Source organism: Sturnus vulgaris, chromosome 8 (assembly GCF_052056855.1).
Source record: "Sturnus vulgaris isolate bStuVul1 chromosome 8, bStuVul1.hap1, whole genome shotgun sequence".
Lineage (NCBI taxonomy): Eukaryota > Metazoa > Chordata > Aves > Passeriformes > Sturnidae > Sturnus > Sturnus vulgaris.
Window position 1 is genome coordinate 3,523,622 of NC_142250.1, and position 18,270 is coordinate 3,541,891.

The following is an 18,270-nucleotide window of genomic DNA, read 5'->3' on the forward strand; positions in this document are numbered from 1 at the left end:
ACCATGATGGTTAAAACTCCACAGTGCAAATGAAGGTTTCCTCCTTCTTTCCCCCACTCCATGCTCTGTCCTCTCCCTTACTTTGTCATCTCAACAACTGCTAAGGAATATTTCTCATCTTGCCAATTCACAATGCAACTGCTTTTGAATTCCATTTAAAATTTTAAATTTTAAGGTTTTAAGCTCGGGCTCTGCTCATGCTATGGATTGGAAGTTTTGATGAAGTTGTTGGTCCTTCACGAGCTCTGTGCTGCTTTAAAGCCTTTGTCCAAGGGTCAAAGAATAACCCTGGCAGGGAATGAAGGAGTGCTGTTCACTAAGTTGTTTAGTTTTGGAATGTATTAAACCAGGTTTCTCTAAAAGCCATTTTGGGTAAGTAAGGGGTAAGGTACTTGAATTACTTTGGGAAATTTTGGGTCCATTTAGGGTAGATGCACACTGACAGAAGCTGTTTATCTGATGCTCAATACGTGCTCTGATCAGTGCAGGGCCATCCCCTCAAGAAGTGTGTGAGCCAAACGCAGCAACTGGAGAACAAAACACGAGTTGAGCTTAGAGAGCGGCACAAATGAAATCCCAGGGATGCTCCAGCCTGGAACATAGCCCTCCCCAGCATCTTTTCTTAGAGTTCAACTGAAAAAATTCTAAAAGCTGATGCTCAGGACCTTGGGATCTGGCTCATACCTGTGGAGGGGACGAGCTCCCTGACTGGAACTCAGGCAGTGAATTACCACAAGCCTGCAGCCAGATTGCTTCTTGTTCAACTAAAATTCTATGATTCTTTGGCTGGTGATTTTTGTTTTGTTTTTGTTTTGGGGGGGGGGGGGCGGTCTGGGTGTTTTGTGTTTGGTTTTTTTTTTGGTATTCTTAGAGATGCTACAAATGCAAGAAGAGAACAGAAGTAGACTGGAGCACTACTGGCACAGTAGTTGATATTTTACTGTTCCTCTTTTCCTTTTAAAAAAATATATAGATAACATAAATTCTGAACTCTGTGGATTGGGATAAACACTCATTTTTTCCTTTCTTAGGAAGAGATGTGCAAGTCCTGAGGCACTGGGCCAATGCTTAATCGCTGCATTTTATTGACGTTTTTCCAATTGAACAAGGTGCTGATAAGATTGATAAGGAAGACACAAATCATGAGCTCGCTAGGCAGCAGCCTCCAGACTCTTTGGGTGATGCAAAGAGCAGTTAGGGTATGAAGAGTGTTTTCCAGTGTGAGATTAATCCATAATAATATTCTCCCTGACATCAAAGTCACTTCTTATAAGCCACTTGTTATTTCCCGAAGTTCAGGAGCTGGAGTGTTTGACAAAGCCTGGGCAGAATGATGAAGAATATTCCTGTCAGATTTCTCCTCTTCTTGTGCCAGCAAGAGCAACCCATCCTCGTTAAGGGTTTTGTTCTGCTCTGATTATGTGTAGTTTAGCGAGAAAACAAAACCCAGGAGCATTAATTGATACTTTAATCTGTACTGACTCCCTCAAACGTGTGAGGTCTGAGACTTGTGCTGGCAAGTGTAGCCATTAACATTTCTGTCAGTCGGATTTGGAGCTGGAACGTTTTGGAGTTAACACTGGAGACTCAGCTCCCTCTAGGGTCAGAAGAGGGGGAGACCCCTTCCTCCAGGAGGTCTCTGCAGGGAATGCTTTTCCCAAGTCGGGTTTTCTCTCCTACCAGCTCAAGTCTCGCCTCTTCAAGACCAGAGCACGCAGTGCCCCGCAGTGTTTTCCTGTCGGTGGGAGCGCTGGAAGAGATACTGGGAACACTGGGAGGGAAGTGGGAGGGCTATTGGAAGCAGCGGGAGTGAAGAAGGAGCACTGGCAGGGGGATTAGGAGCAGTGGGAAGGTGCAGTGCTCCCAGTTCCTTCCCAGTGCTCTCCCCATCCCTGCCGGTGCTTGCCAGGAAGAGGGATAGTGCGAGGGGACTGGGAGGAAACTCCCCAGCACTGGGCAAGGTGCAGCAGCCCCAGGTGTGAGCAGTGAGGAGGGAGAAGTGCCCCCAGTCGCCCCTTAGTGCCACGCCACCCTCCTCCCACCCCAAAAAAAGAAAATAAAGGGGGGTTACGAGAAGAAAAGGGATTTTAAACGAAGGAGAAAATCCTCTTTTCCATAATTGTCTTTGCACTGGGGGGGGGGCTCCCTGCACCTAGGATTTGAAAGGTCTCGATTGAAGGAAAGCACAGCTTTTTAATGATTTTTTGTGTCTCACTAGGGAGGAAATCACGATCTTCTATTAATTTTGTGTTGAAATGGAAGGAAAGTACCTTTGTGATACTGTTCTATGGATTTGAATTGAGTGAAAATGCTCCATTTACCTTACCTTATGGGTCAAAGACATTTTAGCAGGAAGTTGCCACTTCATTAAATAGGATTTTTTTTTTAATCGGTGACTTTTCTTTTGGTTTCCAAATGAGCAAGATAAGATATCATCCAGGATGCAGTCAGCATTATTTGCAACCACAAACATCATGTGTTTAGGCTTCAGCCAGAGCATATTGATATATGGAATAACTTTATAAAGTAAGAAATTAGCGTTATAAAGTAGGTGTGTATTTATTTTGTGTTGAGGTGCACGGGGATAATTTTTTTTAAAGTATGTACACTGAAATTTTAAACTACTGTTTTATTTATTTTTTTAAAGTTTAGGATTGCACAATATGTTTCATGTATATTTATGCATTAGCTTTGTTTACTTTTGTTTTCTATTTAAATGAACTAAAAGTCCTTTTGCACTTGCGCTTCCCCAATTCAGGGGTCGTCGGGGGCTCTCTGGTGAAGGCTTCCAAACTCTTCATTGCACCATTTATCACAAAACAGTCTGCCTCTCCTCTCGATTTTTGCAAGCATAGTAAATGTCAGGCATTCCTCATTGTCTTGGTTTTTGATAAACTATTCCTTTCTCTTCAATTCCCTGTTAAAAAAAAAAAAATTACAAAACACCTATCATAACAATTAACTAAATAAAAAATCCTTATAAAAATTACTTTAAATTTTCAATGTATTTTTGATAATGAGGTTAAAATTGTTATGTGTTTTAATATTTTTTATTTTAAAACACATAATAGATATTATAAAGTTTGAACTAGTTAAAACTAATATTATAATTATAGGGTGTAGTAAGAGCTCGATTTTATTGCTCTTAAGGGTCAAAGGCTGGCAGATCCCGAGCACCACCTGGCAACGCTGCGCTGTGCCTTGCCCTGCCGAGCCTGACCCCGCCAGTCGAGAACACCCACGAGCAAATTCCCCGGGGGCGGGTGTTCCTTAATTACTTTCGGGGATTATTTCTGTGTTACCGCCAGCTTCCCTTTTACCCCGCCCGCTGAATCCAAAGGGCCAAAAGCCGCTCCGCCCGCTGTGTCGCGGGTTTAAACTGCAGCGATCGCGCCGGATTTGTCTTTCAAAGAGCAAATCGGGGGTGTCGAGCGGCGATGCCCGGAGCTCGGAGCGGCTCCAGCACAGGTACGAGCCGCTCTCGGCTGTGCCCCAGCCCGGGGCTCGCTGCGGCCGGAGGGGCCGCGCTGAAGGGAACGGGGCGGTTCTGGCGAGTTCCTTGGGCCGGCTTCCCCCGTGTGCCCCGTGCCCTGAGACGGCGGAGGGAGCGGCTGCCCGCGGTCTCGTCCTTGCCGCCGATCCCTGGGGACGAGCCGGTGCCGCAGCAGCGATGGCTCATGCCGGTGTCTCTCGGTGTTGAAAACACATAATCACAGAATGATTGATTATATGCAGGTGCTTTATTGAAGAGCTCTGGGAATCGGGGATGCAGACCCAAATTTGACTCCCCCATGGATCCGAGATGAACATGTTTTTATACCCTTTTCATTATATAACTACATACTAATTATTAAACCCACATTGTTCTATTGTATACATTGATCTTATCCAAGCATGTATTCTTGTAAGTTTCATTAGCCCCCCCCAAATATTCTTTCTCATTATTCTTGTTGCGATGACATCGTTTTTCATGATTATTATTGCGAATAACAAACAATAATCATACTAAATTACGAAACAATCGTTACATTTAGCAGTCACATAATTTATCATATGATCTGGAAAAAAACAAAGCTCAATATTCATTCCCAGGGCCTACGTCGCTCTCCTAGGCCTACCAGACCAAATCTTCCAGTCAATCCCCTGAATATATTGTATGCAATTCCCGTGATTTTTAGAAAAATTTTAACCCATGGATAGCGTGGAGGTGGCTGCTCTGTGCCCGGCAGAGTTTCCGGCCGTGACGCCCCGGGCTCGGCGCCGCTGCTCAGGCGGGAGGTGTCCCTGCCCGGCTCAGGGGTGGCACGGGATGAACTTGAACGAGCCTCAGAGCCCAAAGCACTGCAGGCGCCGAGTGGAGGCAGAAAGCGCCGCATCCTGCTGGAGCGGCTGGATGGACCAGGAGCGCTCAGCAGGGTGCGCTTGTCTCCGCAGGTCCGGGCAGCGGGGACCGCGCGGGACTGAGCTGGCAGCGCCTCCCTGAGCCTGGGTGTGCCGCAGGGCTGGGACGTGCTGTGACCTGTCATCATGTCCCTTTCAATGGGCCATCCCCGTGGGTGTACAGCTGTTCCCGAGGCCGATCTCCAAAAGGCTTTTCCAGCACTCCTGATGTGTCGAGAGCAAGGGACTCTTTGTTCTAAGCAGAGAGATTCCGGCTGTGAGCTGATGGAGGGCAAACTCTCCATTCATGGGCCTTGGAAAGAGCTCCTGCATCTCCAGGAGGGACCAGCAGCCGGGCTGACACACTTGCCTGGAGTGCAAAAAGCCACCTGTCATAAGCAGGGGGACGCCACTTATGAGCGTGCAGTGAGTGAAGATGTGGAGAATGGAATCTGCAGCAGGGATGGCAGTGTGAGGGAGCCCCTGGATCCCCAGGGCACATCAGCAACCGGCCATGTACACAGAAACATCCTCAGAAGATTGCCAGGTGAGTGCAGGGACACACCTGTGGCGTCTATGGAGGGGACAGTGTCATGTGTCAAGGCCCGGGCTGGCAGGTGTGTGGCTGTTTCCCGATGTGTGGAAGAGGCCTCGTGCTCCGCTCGGCGCCAGCAGTGGCTGGAAGCGGCAGCCGCAGCTGCCCCCAAGCGTGTGCAGCTCTCCTGCTGCAGCCTGTCCCCAGCGCGGTGTCCCTGCCCGCGTCCAGGCTCTTGGCTCTCTGGCTGCCAGCTGAGGGAGGGAGGGAGGGAGGGAGGAGCAAACAGGCTGAGAGGTCCCTCCTGTGCTCGCCGGGCATTGGGGGAGCAGCTTGGAGGGCGGGCTGTGGTTGTGGCAGCCAGCAGCTCTTTCCTGCTGCAGGCGAGTGGTTCAGCTGCCATCCCGTGCTCACCTCGGCGCTGATTGTGCTCCTGGTGCTGGTGCTGGCGTTGTCGGTGGCCTTGGCTGTGCAGTCAGGTAAGGGAGGGGCAGCAGCCTGGGCCCAGCCCCTCGGGGCAGAGCGGGGTCCCTGCTCCCTGCACAGGGCAATCCTCACACCTTCTCCTCTTCCCCTGCAGCACCACAGCTTCCAGTTCCATCTGCGACTCCGCAGGTTCTGGTTCTGGGCTGTCCCCCTGGCTGGGTTGGATACAATGGAGTGTGCTACTACTTCTCAAGTGATTCCAGAAGCTGGGAACAGGGTCGAGAGCGGTGCTCCGAGCTCGGGGCCTCGCTGGCCATTCTCAAGGAGGAGGAAATGGTGAGTGCGGGGCTGCGGGCGCTGTGGGGTGTCTGAGGGGAGCCTGGGGGTGCTCGTGGTCCGGGCTGGGTGCTGGTGGGGCTGGGGCTGCTGCCCTGTGCCGGGGCCTTGCAGGGAAGGAGCCCCGGGGCCGTGTCCCCCCGAGGGGCCGGGGCAGCTCCCACTGCTCTCTCCTTGGCAGGATTTGTTCTTCCTCCTGCGCGGGAACGGCGATTACTGGCTCGGGCTGCGCAGTCTGGGCGAGCAGCTGCAGTGGGAGGACGGCAGCAGCTTCAGCTCCTCGTGAGTGCCGGGGAGCCGGGCAGGGCATGGGGGGACAGGGGCACAACGTGTTCCCCTGGCATCCAGCGCTGTCTCTGCTCCTCCCTGCAGGTTTCCTGTCCTTGGCCATTCCGAGTGTTTGTGCCTGGCTGATGATAAATTCAGGAGTGTGAATTGCTCGAATCTGCAGCCGTATCTGTGCAGCAAGGCCCGAGCTCCCCTGTAACAGGGAGTGGAGAAAGGACCTTCTCCACGCTGGGCAGTGCCAGCTTCCCCTCTTAGCCCGGCACAGGGCTGTCCTTTCTCAGCTGCACCCTGTGCCTTGCACTTGCTCTCAGGGTCACCTCAGTGCCTGTTCATCTCCTCGGCCAGCGCTGGGTTGGCTGTTCCAAGGAAAAGTCTCTGCAATCCATCCTGTCAGCCATGCTAGCTGGAGTGAGGGGATTGCCCTCATTGCACAACACGATCGAACTGGAAATCTAAATTGCCGTGGGCTCCTGGAAATCATCACCAAGTGGCCTGAAGGTGAGACTTTTGGACTGTCTTTGGAAAAGGAAGAAGAAGAGCTGACACGTGCTGAGGAGGAATCCCACTTTTGGCATCAGGCACCTGACTGTGAAGAACGGCCTCTCTGTCTGTCTGTTTGTCTCTCTGTCGCAAAGGATCTGATTGCTCTGCTCTGCGTGGAAAGCCAGGCTAGTGCAGGACAAGGATTTGTTTCCCCGAGGGAGAAGCAGTGACACGATGTGACTGTAACCCACATCCCTCTGTGTCAGTGTGTGGGGAAGAGGGAAGGAGGGAACAGGCAATATAATGAAGTCCAGGAAGGAGAGAATAATATGGAGAAGGTGTATTTTTAGCTCTGAGTAGCTTGATAATAAATTCAATTAATTTTCCCCTTTTGTGGCTGTTTATGCTCCTGATGGGTGAGATATCTCATTTTTTTTTCAGATTTATTCCTGCTTTTTTGGCTGCCGTTTTCCCCTACTTGTTTTCACCACCCTTTTTAGCTGCCTTTTTTTCCCCAGGCCTTTTTTGCCCCTTAATGTAAATCCCTCACATGATAGAATGAGTGGGGGTTTCTATCAATTTAAACCCTGAAAACTAAGGCACAACAGAGATTCACTCTCAATTTCAACTTCAAGATGATGAACATAGAGGTTATGCTCTCATTTCAAACTGATAAAATTGCATCATACAGGATGTTCCCTGTTCTATTTAAACAAGAAAATGGGAATTCCCAATCAATTGATATCTCTGTACAAATGCCCCAGGCAGGTTTCTTTCCATTGATACCCTTAATATTGCAGATGAATGAGGATTGGCCCAGTTTAAACACAAACAATAAGGGAAAATTAACCAGTTAACTTCAGAATATACTTCGCTAAAAATCTCTTGAAAAGGAACTACACCACACTTGTCTTCCCTAATGAATTCCCTCAGGCTTCCTTTGCTACAAATACTCTCAAAAATTAAAAGCAGAGGAGCCTCGCGTGTTACTTCAAATCAATTGTCTTGCTTTGAAAGACAGGAGTCTGCTAAGAAAGGCAGGAGCCTCTCTTGAAATGGAAAATGTAAGCCCCCCCTTCCAAATTATAATGTTGAAATGAAGGGGCTCTCAGGCAAAGATAGGAGAACAGGAATAAGAGTTCTTTATTAAGAAAAATTAAAATAAAAATACAATATTACAAAAACCAGAATTACAGTGTTACAAACCCCAAACACTGACAGAGTCAGAATACAACCTGACATCCCATCAGTCAGTCAGGGTGTTGGTAGCAGTCCCATTAAATGGTGGCTGCATCCTCCTGCTGTGACAGATGTGGTTCAGTTGAAGCAATGCTCCTGTTGAAGGGTGCAGTTTTCCTCTGAAGGTCCAGTGATGATGTAGAAGGGTCTGGTTTTCCTCTGGAATCCAGTGGGAAAAGGCTGCTCTGATGTTCCAAATCTCAGATTTTATGTGGGTAGGAAATGCTTGGCTCCCCCCGCCCCGGGTGGAGCATCTCCCAATAAGATGATGGAATTTTATCAGTCATGCAGTGGGACTCAATGGCCATTAACAGAAGATATCTTCCTGGAGGAAGGATGGGTTGTGGAAAACATAAAGAACACTGACCCACCTGGTATTTAACAGATGGGGATAGAATACACACTTTTGGTCACATCCTGTATTGCAACCCAAGACATTATCCACCCCTTATTCTATTACCATCTGCATCATACCCAAATCAATACCCTCTTTAGACTCTACTGTGAATCCTTATACTCAGTTCTCACTTAAGATTAGGTTTCCCTGTGGTACACAACGGGTTTCTCCATCTTTCTGCAATATCCACCAGGTGTAACCAGGTCCTTGTGCAAAGACAATCCTTCAGATGGGTTTGTCTTGGTCTCAGGTGGGACTAATCCAAACAGTCTTTCTTAAAATTCTTTTCATGTGTACCAGAGGGACTTTATCTCCATCTGCTGTGTGCAAGGGTTCAGACTGGGCAGGACCAGCTCAACTGATGGACCCTCGGGTCTTGACCATCCAGGTGGCCTTTGATAAGTTCATTTCCTAATTCTTGAAGGTCCCTCCACCAAGTTCCTTCAGGGTACTCTTCAGTAGTCTGTTGCACCATTGCACCTTCCTGGGAGCTGCTGCATGATCAGGGATATGATCCATCCATTCAATGCCATGTTCTCTGGCTCAGGTGTTTCTAAGGAGATATTGAATGTATTCAGACTGTAGGAGAGGCTGATGTAAAATTGAATAGTAAAACGGAATACAGAAAGTGGCCAGGGAGGACCCCAATAGGTCCAGTTTTGGGGTTCCTCTGGTGCATGTAGCAAAATCCCTGTCCACTCCTCCCAGGTATCCACCAGGCTGGGTTTTTTACCTGTAACGGGACAGTCTCTTGCCGTCAGCAGAATTCCCACCAGGCACGTGGCTAGAGGGTCGCTGAGGTCACCATGGCCAGGCAGAGATTGTCCTGTTGAAGAGTTTTTTCCAGGGTCACCCACAATTTTGTTTGGGCTGAGGGACGAGCCATCCAAATGCCGTTGGTAGGACCGGGAGCATCCAGAGTTGAGCAGTGTTGGCTGGAGACAGCAGCATCATTCGCTTCATTGGTTCATGGAGGAAGGTACTGTAGAGGGGTTACTCGGTGGAGATTAAAGAATACTTCAAATCCAGAGGTAGGAAGAAATAATCTGCAACTGTAACTTAAAGGGTACAAGGACAGTGCAAGAAACACTGTTATTAGGGAGGAGGGTAACAGGGAGGGAATGTTACTGTGGGAAAAAGGGTGAGGGGAAAGGCAGGTTCGGGCAGTGTCCTGGTTTGAAAAGACACGTGTGTGCTAGGGAAGAGCAGGACCTTCCCTAAAATGGAGCTAATGGATTACTCCTTCTGAATTAGTATAATTTTGGTTTAAGGGCTCTCAGGCAATGATATGGGGATAGGAATAACAGCTCTTTATATATATATAAATATATACACATATATAGGTATATATCATAGTATATATATAAAACAAGGCAAACCAAACGACATCTATGAAATTAACAACAAACAGGACAGGAACCCAGTAAGAGTTTTTTGGTTGTGGACACTTTCCCCTGTGGTGCAGTTACCATCACAGCTGGCAGTCAGTGCCAGCCGGCTCCCGGTGGGCAGGGGCAGATGCGGCGATCCCGCGTGGCTGCAGGAGTGCTGGGGGTGATGGCAGCTGTGTCCTGGATGGGAAGGGTGGAGGAGAGGCTCTGCTCAGGGATCCTTGGGGACAGTGTCGGTCCTGGTGCTCCATCAGGATGCTTGGAGATGACAGGTTGAAGCAGGAGAGCATCCTAGCAGGGGTGCAGGGTCCAACACCAGAAGTGGCAGCCCCCATGTTGGGATGGGGGGCGAGGTTTTCCAGCTGCATTCCTCCTCCCAGAGCCAAAAACGAGTGAATGCCAGAAACTGCCCCCCCACCCTCCTTTACCTTCTTCCAATCTCGGGGTGTTCCCCCACCGTGCAAGAGAAACTCCAAAAAAAGAAACAGAGAGTCTCCCCATCCCCCTGTCTCATCAGTGCTTCTTAGCATGTCCATGAGAAAAATTCCACAGACAGAGAGGAAAGGAAAAACCAACCCCCAGCACATGTTTTCCCATTTTGGTAATATTTTGGACAGCTTCCACTGGCTGGTACCTAATGCCAAAAAGGAGGATTGTAAAGGTTGTTGCAATTTAACCACATCACTGCCAATCACTGTCAATTTGTTCATTAGTACTTCTGAATCCATTGTGTTTAAAACCCCCAGTCCTGTTCCCAATAACACAGTGAGGTCTCTCTTCTCTCTGGGCATATAAGGCATACACTTCTGCAGCCACGTGGTCCAGTCCATGAAAGAGATCCTTAAAAATGGAGCACACTGGGGTTGAATGGTAGAGGCATTCACCTGCATTGTCATCTCTACCCATTTTAGTGACCATTCTGGATTAACGAGCAACTTCTGAATTCCTGTCTTCTTAAGAGCATATGGCCCAATCTTGCTAATTATGGCAACTACGGGTTCTGAAGTGGTTTGAATTTGAGTGACCTTGGTCTCTGCTAGTGTTGGCCCTCGTGGAGTTATCTTAACCTCATCTTTTCGGGGATCCGTACAAATTTGGGTTACATTAGAGTCAATCTTAAAATCCTTAATTGAACAACCTTCTATTTTAAGCCTAAACTCAGGGCAATTAATTAAATATTTGTCACAGCACTCAGGACCAATTTGAATAGCTTTCACAGGCTCCTGGTGAAATTCATGGAATCCATCCTAGATAAACACATATTCACATCCCTAAACATTTCTTCCTTCCCATACTGTTGCATTTCTAAGTTTTCACATCTGACTCAGAGACTTACAGGAGTAGAAGTCAAAAGCTTTCCCTTGGCACCTATATACACCAGTCTTATTATACACACGTGGTGTTGCATTAACTCCAATAGCATCTGTGGCTATAGCAATGGTCACAAAAGACACAACTCTCCAGGCTATACTGTCTTGATTATACTTTACAATTACAAGCATTTCTCTTCTTCAGAGAGTTTTTAAACTATGCTTATCATTTCACCCACACTCTATTTATTTTCCCAAGAAAGTTTTAATTTCAATTTGTTGTCACCCAGTATAACTTTCCAAAGTCCTTCAGGAGCTTTCTTCACTCAGGAGTGATGGATCCACACATTTTGTTCCTTGATTTTGATTGCAGTATAGGTGGTGAGGAGCCCTTGGAATGGTCCTTCCCACTGCTGTTCCAGAGTCTTTGTTGCAAAAGACTTAACATAAACATAATCCCAGAGTGTACATCATGTACTGGTCCATCCAATTCTCTGCTTCGAGGCCCCAGTCACTGGTTTCTCAAATTTTCTAAGTTGCTTGTTTAGGGCCACCACACATTTATGTTGAGCTTCTCCCCCTACTTGAGTGGGTGTTGTCCCTTCTTGAATTCCATATGGCCTTCCATACAATTGTTCAAAGGCACTTAGTTTTTCTTGTGTTCTTGGCTTGGTCTGAATTCACAGTAATGCTAATGGAAGAGCCAAGATAACTTTGCCTCTTGTCCCGGTCTTATCATTTGCTGCTTAATCAAATGATTCATTTTCTCCACTTGGCCTCCTGACTGTGGATGATATGGACTATGAAGTTCCTAGTTCTATGCCTAAATCGTGGCTAATTTGCTGCACAAGTTTTGAAATAAAATGTGGCCCACTTTCTGAAGACAATGTGGCTGGGACTCCAAAATGTGGCATTATTTCTTATAACAATGCTTTGGGTACCTCTCACGCTCTGGCAGTTCTGGTAGGGAAAGTTTTTGGCCACCCTGGAAAGGGATATGTTAACACCAATAGATATCAATACCTCCCCTTTCCTGGGTAGTTCTGAAAAATCAATTTGCCATTGCTGCCAGAGTCCATATCCTTTCTCAAGTTGCCCAGACTTTGGTTGAGGGATATTTTTGGGATTACTTTAGAGGCAAAGGCTACCTCGGTGAGTCACTTGAATTATTGTGCCTCGCAAAGTTCTAGCTATGATTCTATCTTTCAAATAATTGTACAAATCATCTATTCCCCAATGCATTCTCTCATGTTCCTCTTTCATTAAGCACCATAGCATGTAAGAGGGGATCACAAGCCTTCCTCTCCTTTCATTTGTAATAGCCCACCCCTCCTGGTTATAACTTCTGTTTTCTTTCTTAATGAGCTTCTTGTCCCTTTTATTGTACATTGGCTTACCTTCAATAGAAATTTGCTCATCTGGAATTAAACCTGTCTCAACTGTTTCATTAATTACCTCACCTTTAGCTGCTTCTTTTGCCTTTCTGCCCACCAGCTCATTTCTCTCTTCCAATTCTGAGCTCACTGTTTGCTGTGCCTTGATGTGCGTGATGGCCACCTTTTCAGGTGGCTGGACTACCTACAATAATTTTATTTTCTCTCGCGCATGTTAAATGCTTTACCCTTGTGAGTTCAACAGAGCTCTTTCTTTACAGATGGCTCCATGCACATGAACCACCCCAAATGCATTCCTTGAGTCTGTATAAATACTAATTTTCTTTCCTTTTCCCAGTTCCAAAGCCGGGGTTAAGGCAATTATTTCAGTCATCTGTGCCGAGGTGTTGGTTGGCAATGGTCCAGACTCTGTCACCTCTCTGCTCGTGGTAACTGCAGACCCAGCATGTCTTTTTCCACTGATCACATGGCTGCTTCCATCAGTGAAACAGGTCTCAGTGTCTTCGAGAGGGGTGTTCTTGTGCTAGTATTCCCAAAGCAATTCCCTGATGTCCATGAGAAAGCAACAATAATTGTTTAGTCACATCTGGGAGTCCCAGGGCTGGAGCTGACATGAGGGCCTTCTTTAGCTGGTCAAAGGCTCGTGTGGCTTCTTTCGTCCATTGGATGTCTCTGTTTCCTGCTGTAATCAAGGCATATAGGGGTTTGACTAACAGCCCATAATTGTAAATCCACAGTCTGCACCACCCCATCGTGCCCAAGCAAGTTCTCAGTTCCTTTACTGTCTGGGGTTTTGGGGTCTGGCATATTGCTCCCTTGCCATTCCATCCCAAGGTTCTTTGTCCAGCAATGACCTCGTAGCCCAAGTAGATAACTGCTTGCCTCACCATCGGGGCTTGCTTCTGGGATACTCCACACCCCTGTAAACCCAAAAAGTTTAGGAGGCTTAACGTCCACTCTACACGTCTCTTGAGTTTTGGTAGCTATTTTATTGCAACAACTGTCCTTCTCCTGATGGAGCTTCCCAAGATTCCAGATCTTTTGCAAGTTGTTCTCCAAATCCTGAAATCTTAAATCCTTGGGGAAGAACTGACCAGGTGAGCTGAGTTTTGCATCCAGTTTTGGGGTTTTCCCATTCAAATGCAAAAATTTTCTGGCTAGCCTCATGGAGACAAAGGCAAAAGAAAGCATCTTTTAAATCTAAAACAATAAACCATATTAGTTCAGGTGTTAAACAGGTTAACAAAGTGTAGGGGGTGGCAACCACTGGGTATAAATCCTCAGTTATCTCATTGACAGCTCTTAAATCTTGCACTATTCAGTAGGATCCATCAGGCTTTCTAACAGGTAGAACAGGAGTATTGAACTCAGACTGACATTCTTTTAATAGCCCTATCTGCAAAAAATTTTCCATTACTGAGCTAATCCTTTCCCTATCTTCCTTTTTGAAGGGGTACTATGTAACTCCAACTGGCTGTTTTCTTTCTTTAAGCTTAACTTGCACTGGGGCTGCATTCTTTGCTCTTCTTGGTATATTAGAAACCCACATCCCAGGAAATACCTGATCCATTCTTTTCCTTTCTATTTCATCTTCACTTTCAACTTTAATCTCATTGGTTATTAACACCAGGTCTAACACTTCTCTACATATTGTTGGCCCTCAACCTGCAAAATGATCTCCCCATTTTTAAATATTATTTTTGCCTCTAATCGTTCCAATAAATCTTTACCCAAAAGTGTTGATGAAGCATTTAGCATATATAAAAACTTGTGAATTTCCCATTGTTTCCTACATTCTATGTCAGTGGCCTATAAAAATAAGTTCTTTCAGATTGGCCAGTTGTCCCTTTTACCATGACATAATTACCTGTTATTGGCATTAAAGCTTTATTTAACACCAAATATATTGCCTTTGTATCTATTAAAAATTCTATTTCTTTTTATTTTTGTTCCTTAGTTTCATTATATCCAGAGGGTGTTCAAGGGTAAGACCTTCCAGCCTACCTCAGTCTTCCTTAACATAAGCAACCACTGCCTCACCTTTTCAATCTTCTTTTCTTTGATTATTGTCTTTTCATCATTTTGGGCACTGGTCCTTCCAGTGTTCATTTTTGTTGCAGAATGCACATTGGTCTTTCCCTAGCCAGGGTGGTTTCTGCCTTGTTGGCCCTTGTCCACACCTCCCTTTTTCTTCTTCTTCCCTTACTCCTGTTACCAATTTTCTCATCCTTTCTTTGCACCCTTCTTTCCGGTTGCTAAAAACTCACCATGCCTCTTCTAGCCAAGTCTCTACATCTTGCTCTGTCAGACCCCGCATCTTCTGAACATGGTGTTTAATGTCTCCTGTAGATTGTCAGAGAAATAAATCTACTAGTTGTTGTATCCCTGCCTCAGACTCAGGATTTAAAGGTGTATGGCAATGCATTGCATCTCACCAATGTTTTAAAAATTCAGAAGGGGTTTCACAGGGACCTTGCTTGATTGCATATAGGGTTGATCAGTTTCTAAGTTTAGCAATTGCTCTAACCCCTTCACTATAAAGTCTTGATAATCCTTTAGTTTTTCCATATTTTCATTATTATTATGATTCTAATGTGGATTTTGAAGAGGAAAGAGGTCTCTCCTTTTCCTCTGTGTTATTTTACAAACATTTTCTGCTAAACTCTCAGCTACTTTTAAAATCAATTGCTTTTCTGTCTCCATTAAGGCATCTCCAACAACAGCTGGAGATCTGACCACTCAGGTCGATAGTGTTTAATTATACACTTGAACTTCTTTGCCACACCTATTGGGTCACTTCAATAACATTTTGCAATCTTTTCCCAAGCCTCTAAATCCATTCTAGAAAAAGGAATTTTAAGGAATGTTGTTTTCCCTTCAGGACTTTCTGCCTCCCTCAAAGGTGTTCGAATAATTTTCTTAGTTGGTTTCCAGGTCTGGGATGCTGTAGGACCCTTTGGAGAGGGCTCCTCTTCCTCATTGTCACTGTTGGGCAGTGGGAGAGATTCAGGAGTAAGTGGAGTATTTGAAGTGGGGGATAGAATAGAAGCTGGAGCAGAAGCTGAAATAGAAACTGCAGTTGATTCAGCTGTGCTTTGAGCTGGAGTTGAAATAGAAATGGGTTTAATTGGAGTGCGGGATGGAATATGAGCTGGAGTTGATATACAGATTAGAGTTGGCTTTTTTACAGAAGTAGAGGGTAAAGTGGGAGCTGGGGTTAATTACCATCTCGAATTTGCTTCTCCTTTCAGCCTTCCTTGACTCCCGCGTGTGGTTTAAGCAAATTCCTCAACTTTTGCTCTAGTGACTCAGCTGGATACACCTTGTCAGGGTGTGTGCAGCGTTGATTTCTTGACCATGAACTACAACATCATTTTAGCCTTGCTCTACCGGCCTTATTGTCTTTTTCCAGGGCCAATACCAAGGGGTCAGAGAGGGTTCCAATTCCACAATCCCTCTGCCACTCAGGGTGCTGCCAGAGGGAGAAAAAACATGTCAGCATACCTCACTTCTTCCCACTTCTGTTCCTGTCCCAAGAAAAGCATCAGCGGTAACAAAGTCTCATCATCTAAAGTTCTAGCTGGAGGCCATCTGACCCCTTTTTCAAGGCTGTAAAGTGGCCACCACTGAGTACAAAACTTAACAAAAGCCTTTTTCTTCTCTCTACCACTGTACCCTTCCAGTTCCTTCCAGTGTGCCAAAACACATCCTAACCAACTAGTTTTAGGGATCTCTTTACTTGGGTTAGTTCCCAGCACTCTAGTTCTTGTTATCTCTTCCTTCACCTTCTCATCTCTTTTCCACCCAAACCGAGCTTCACAGCTCCTTACTCTCCTTTCCCAGTCTTCTTCTCGCACAGCTCAGGTATTAAGTGTGACTTTCCACGCACCAGCTTTAAAATCTTTGATTCTAAATCAGCTCGTTCAGGGAGCTGTCGGCACCGACCACACTCTCTGCACCGGCTAGCAGAAGAACAATAATAGTGTCCCGTGAAAATCTTACACTGCAATAGCACCCACGCATGATGCCAAACCCCTAGATACACTAAAAACTGCAGGAAACTTCCCACAAATACAAGCTATTCCATTCACCTCTTCTTGACTTTCTAAATTCTCTGCAGCCTGTTGTTATCAATCCAAAGCCACCAGTTTTCCATCAGACGTTTGACAGAAATCTTCTAAATATATTCTTGCATTTCCCCTATCTATCCACCGGGTCACTGAATTCACAAACTCCCACGAATCCAGCCCAATCCACTGAGGGAAAGGAACTCCCTCTATCCGTCTGGCTAGGTTGGATACTCAGACAGAAGTTACTCTTATTATCTAACAAACACAACCTCCGTATCTAGAATCGCAACTAAGCCCTTATTAAACGCTTTTACCCTTCCCTGCTAAAACCATCCTGTCCTTTGTCTGTACTCATTTCCTTGCAAAACGCCCACGTCTCAGCTCCCAAATCCCCCCTCCCCCCCCGCAAAAAAACCTACACACTTTTGACAGAAGATGGCAGAGTTACTTTAAAAGTACACGACAGCTCCGATACACAACTCTCCGTCACTCACTGACATGCAAACGAACATCTCTTCCACAAAAACTAAAATCACAGCCGTATTATTGCCGCGGGAAACTCTCACAAACACACTGTACTAAAGCATTCACCCTTACTACTCCAGATCAGCTAAAGTACGCACACACCGCAGTCACGGCGGGGAGGGGGCTTTTTTTCCCTCACAGCCACTCTCACAGTCAGAACACATTCACAACAGCATAATAACCACAGACAAGGGTTTGCCCTTAAAACTGCTAGCCCCAAATTGCTAGCAAACTGAGCTCTTTACGGCCCAACAAACGGCAAAATCCCCCTCTGCCGGCAGCCAAAGCCCGAGCCCGGCCCGGCACAACAGCTCCACCGCTCTCTCTGCCGGACGCCAAATACAACTGACCGCTCTCAAGCACACTGCATAGGCACAGCTTGTGCTGGGACGTCTCCCACGGCTTCCCAATGGCCTTTCTGACCATGCGTATGCCTTACAGGCCACTGATTAAAACGGTTTCAGTTTTTAAAAATACCGCTTTCTCCGGAGTTTTAGCAGTCAGGAGTCCTTGTCTGCTGCTGGATGAACAGCCCGAGCGGCAGAGCCCTCTCTTCCAAGGAATACCCCAGGGGCACCCCGATAGGGTCACCAACCCGAGCTGGTCCCACTGCCGAGCAGAGCCTTGACCTGCCGTGGTCGCCAAATTGAATGGTTAAAACCGATATGTTTACGGACAAAGATTCTCTAACTAGTTAAAGTTACAAAGGGGTGGGTCTATTAAGACGCCGGCGGGCTGCACGAGAGTAATTCCCTAGAGACGTGGCAGCCCCGTGCAAACTTTCTTGTCCTCTATTTATTTCCCAAAGTCTTACATTCCATACGTATGCATTACCCCAGCACCTCTCACCCCCGCTCTGCACGAAAATGAGGCCAATAGTCCATCACGCTTACACAATTCTTCTCTTGAATTGGGTCGGTGGTCTCGAATTGGGTCAGTTGTTTTGAAAGATGAAGTAAGGAAAGTCTTCATCAGGTCTCCGTGACACTCTGGCACCATCCAATATCCCCTGCTACGTGACTGATTGGTATAAAGTCCAGGTCTGAGCCATTATTCTACTGGTTTCAAACTGTTCTTATAAGAGTTCACTTACTCCACCTCCCTCTAGAAACAAAACCGAAAGAAGTTCTCAATGACAATACCTCCATTATCTTGAGCTTAAGCATGCAATAATCACCAACCTATCGTTTGTTTATCTAATTTACACCCTTATCAATATGAATTACTTCTAACCCTTAGCTACAATCTGAACTCTTTAAAATCATGATTCAGTGCCCGCTGCCCGGACGCTGCAGCAGCACCTGCGGAGACAAGCGCAGGCTCCGGGAGCTCTCCGGGAGCCGGGCAGGGACACCTCCCGCCTGAGCAGCGGCGCCGAGCCCGGGGCGCCACGGCCGAAAATTCTGCCGGGCACGGAGCAGCCACCTCCGAGCTACCGAGAGACACCGGCATGAGCCATCGCTGCTGCGGCACCGGCTCGTCCCCAGGGATCAGCG

The 18,270-nt window shown here is 46.6% G+C and overlaps 1 protein-coding gene and 1 long non-coding RNA gene across 4 annotated transcripts; one reads left to right on the plus strand and one right to left on the minus strand.

Moving 5' to 3' along the window:
* The first annotated feature begins 2,441 nt into the window (after window positions 1-2,441).
* On the plus strand, window positions 2,442-6,491 carry LOC148222949 (C-type lectin domain family 2 member D-related protein-like). Its single transcript, XM_088168623.1, has 7 exons — window positions 2,442-2,446; window positions 4,230-4,434; window positions 4,645-4,927; window positions 5,299-5,394; window positions 5,496-5,677; window positions 5,859-5,959; window positions 6,050-6,491. Exons 1-7 carry the CDS (start codon window positions 2,442-2,444, stop codon window positions 6,162-6,164), a joined length of 987 nt encoding a protein of 328 aa, XP_088024749.1. The 3' UTR covers window positions 6,165-6,491.
* Window positions 6,492-7,567: 1,076 nt separating this feature from the next.
* Window positions 7,568-18,009, minus strand: LOC148222950 (uncharacterized). 3 transcript variants are annotated; one of them, XR_015805004.1, is made up of 4 exons: window positions 17,668-18,009; window positions 17,252-17,403; window positions 9,554-15,651; window positions 7,568-9,142 (listed from the first exon to the last, which is right to left on the minus strand). It is a non-coding gene; the product is annotated as an uncharacterized LOC148222950 (long non-coding RNA). The 3 variants fall into 3 exon arrangements; XR_015805005.1 differs by lacking the exon at window positions 17,252-17,403 and having other exon boundaries at window positions 17,668-18,008; XR_015805003.1 differs by lacking the exons at window positions 17,252-17,403; window positions 17,668-18,009 and having other exon boundaries at window positions 9,554-17,091.
* Between the last annotated feature and the right edge of the window lie 261 nt (window positions 18,010-18,270).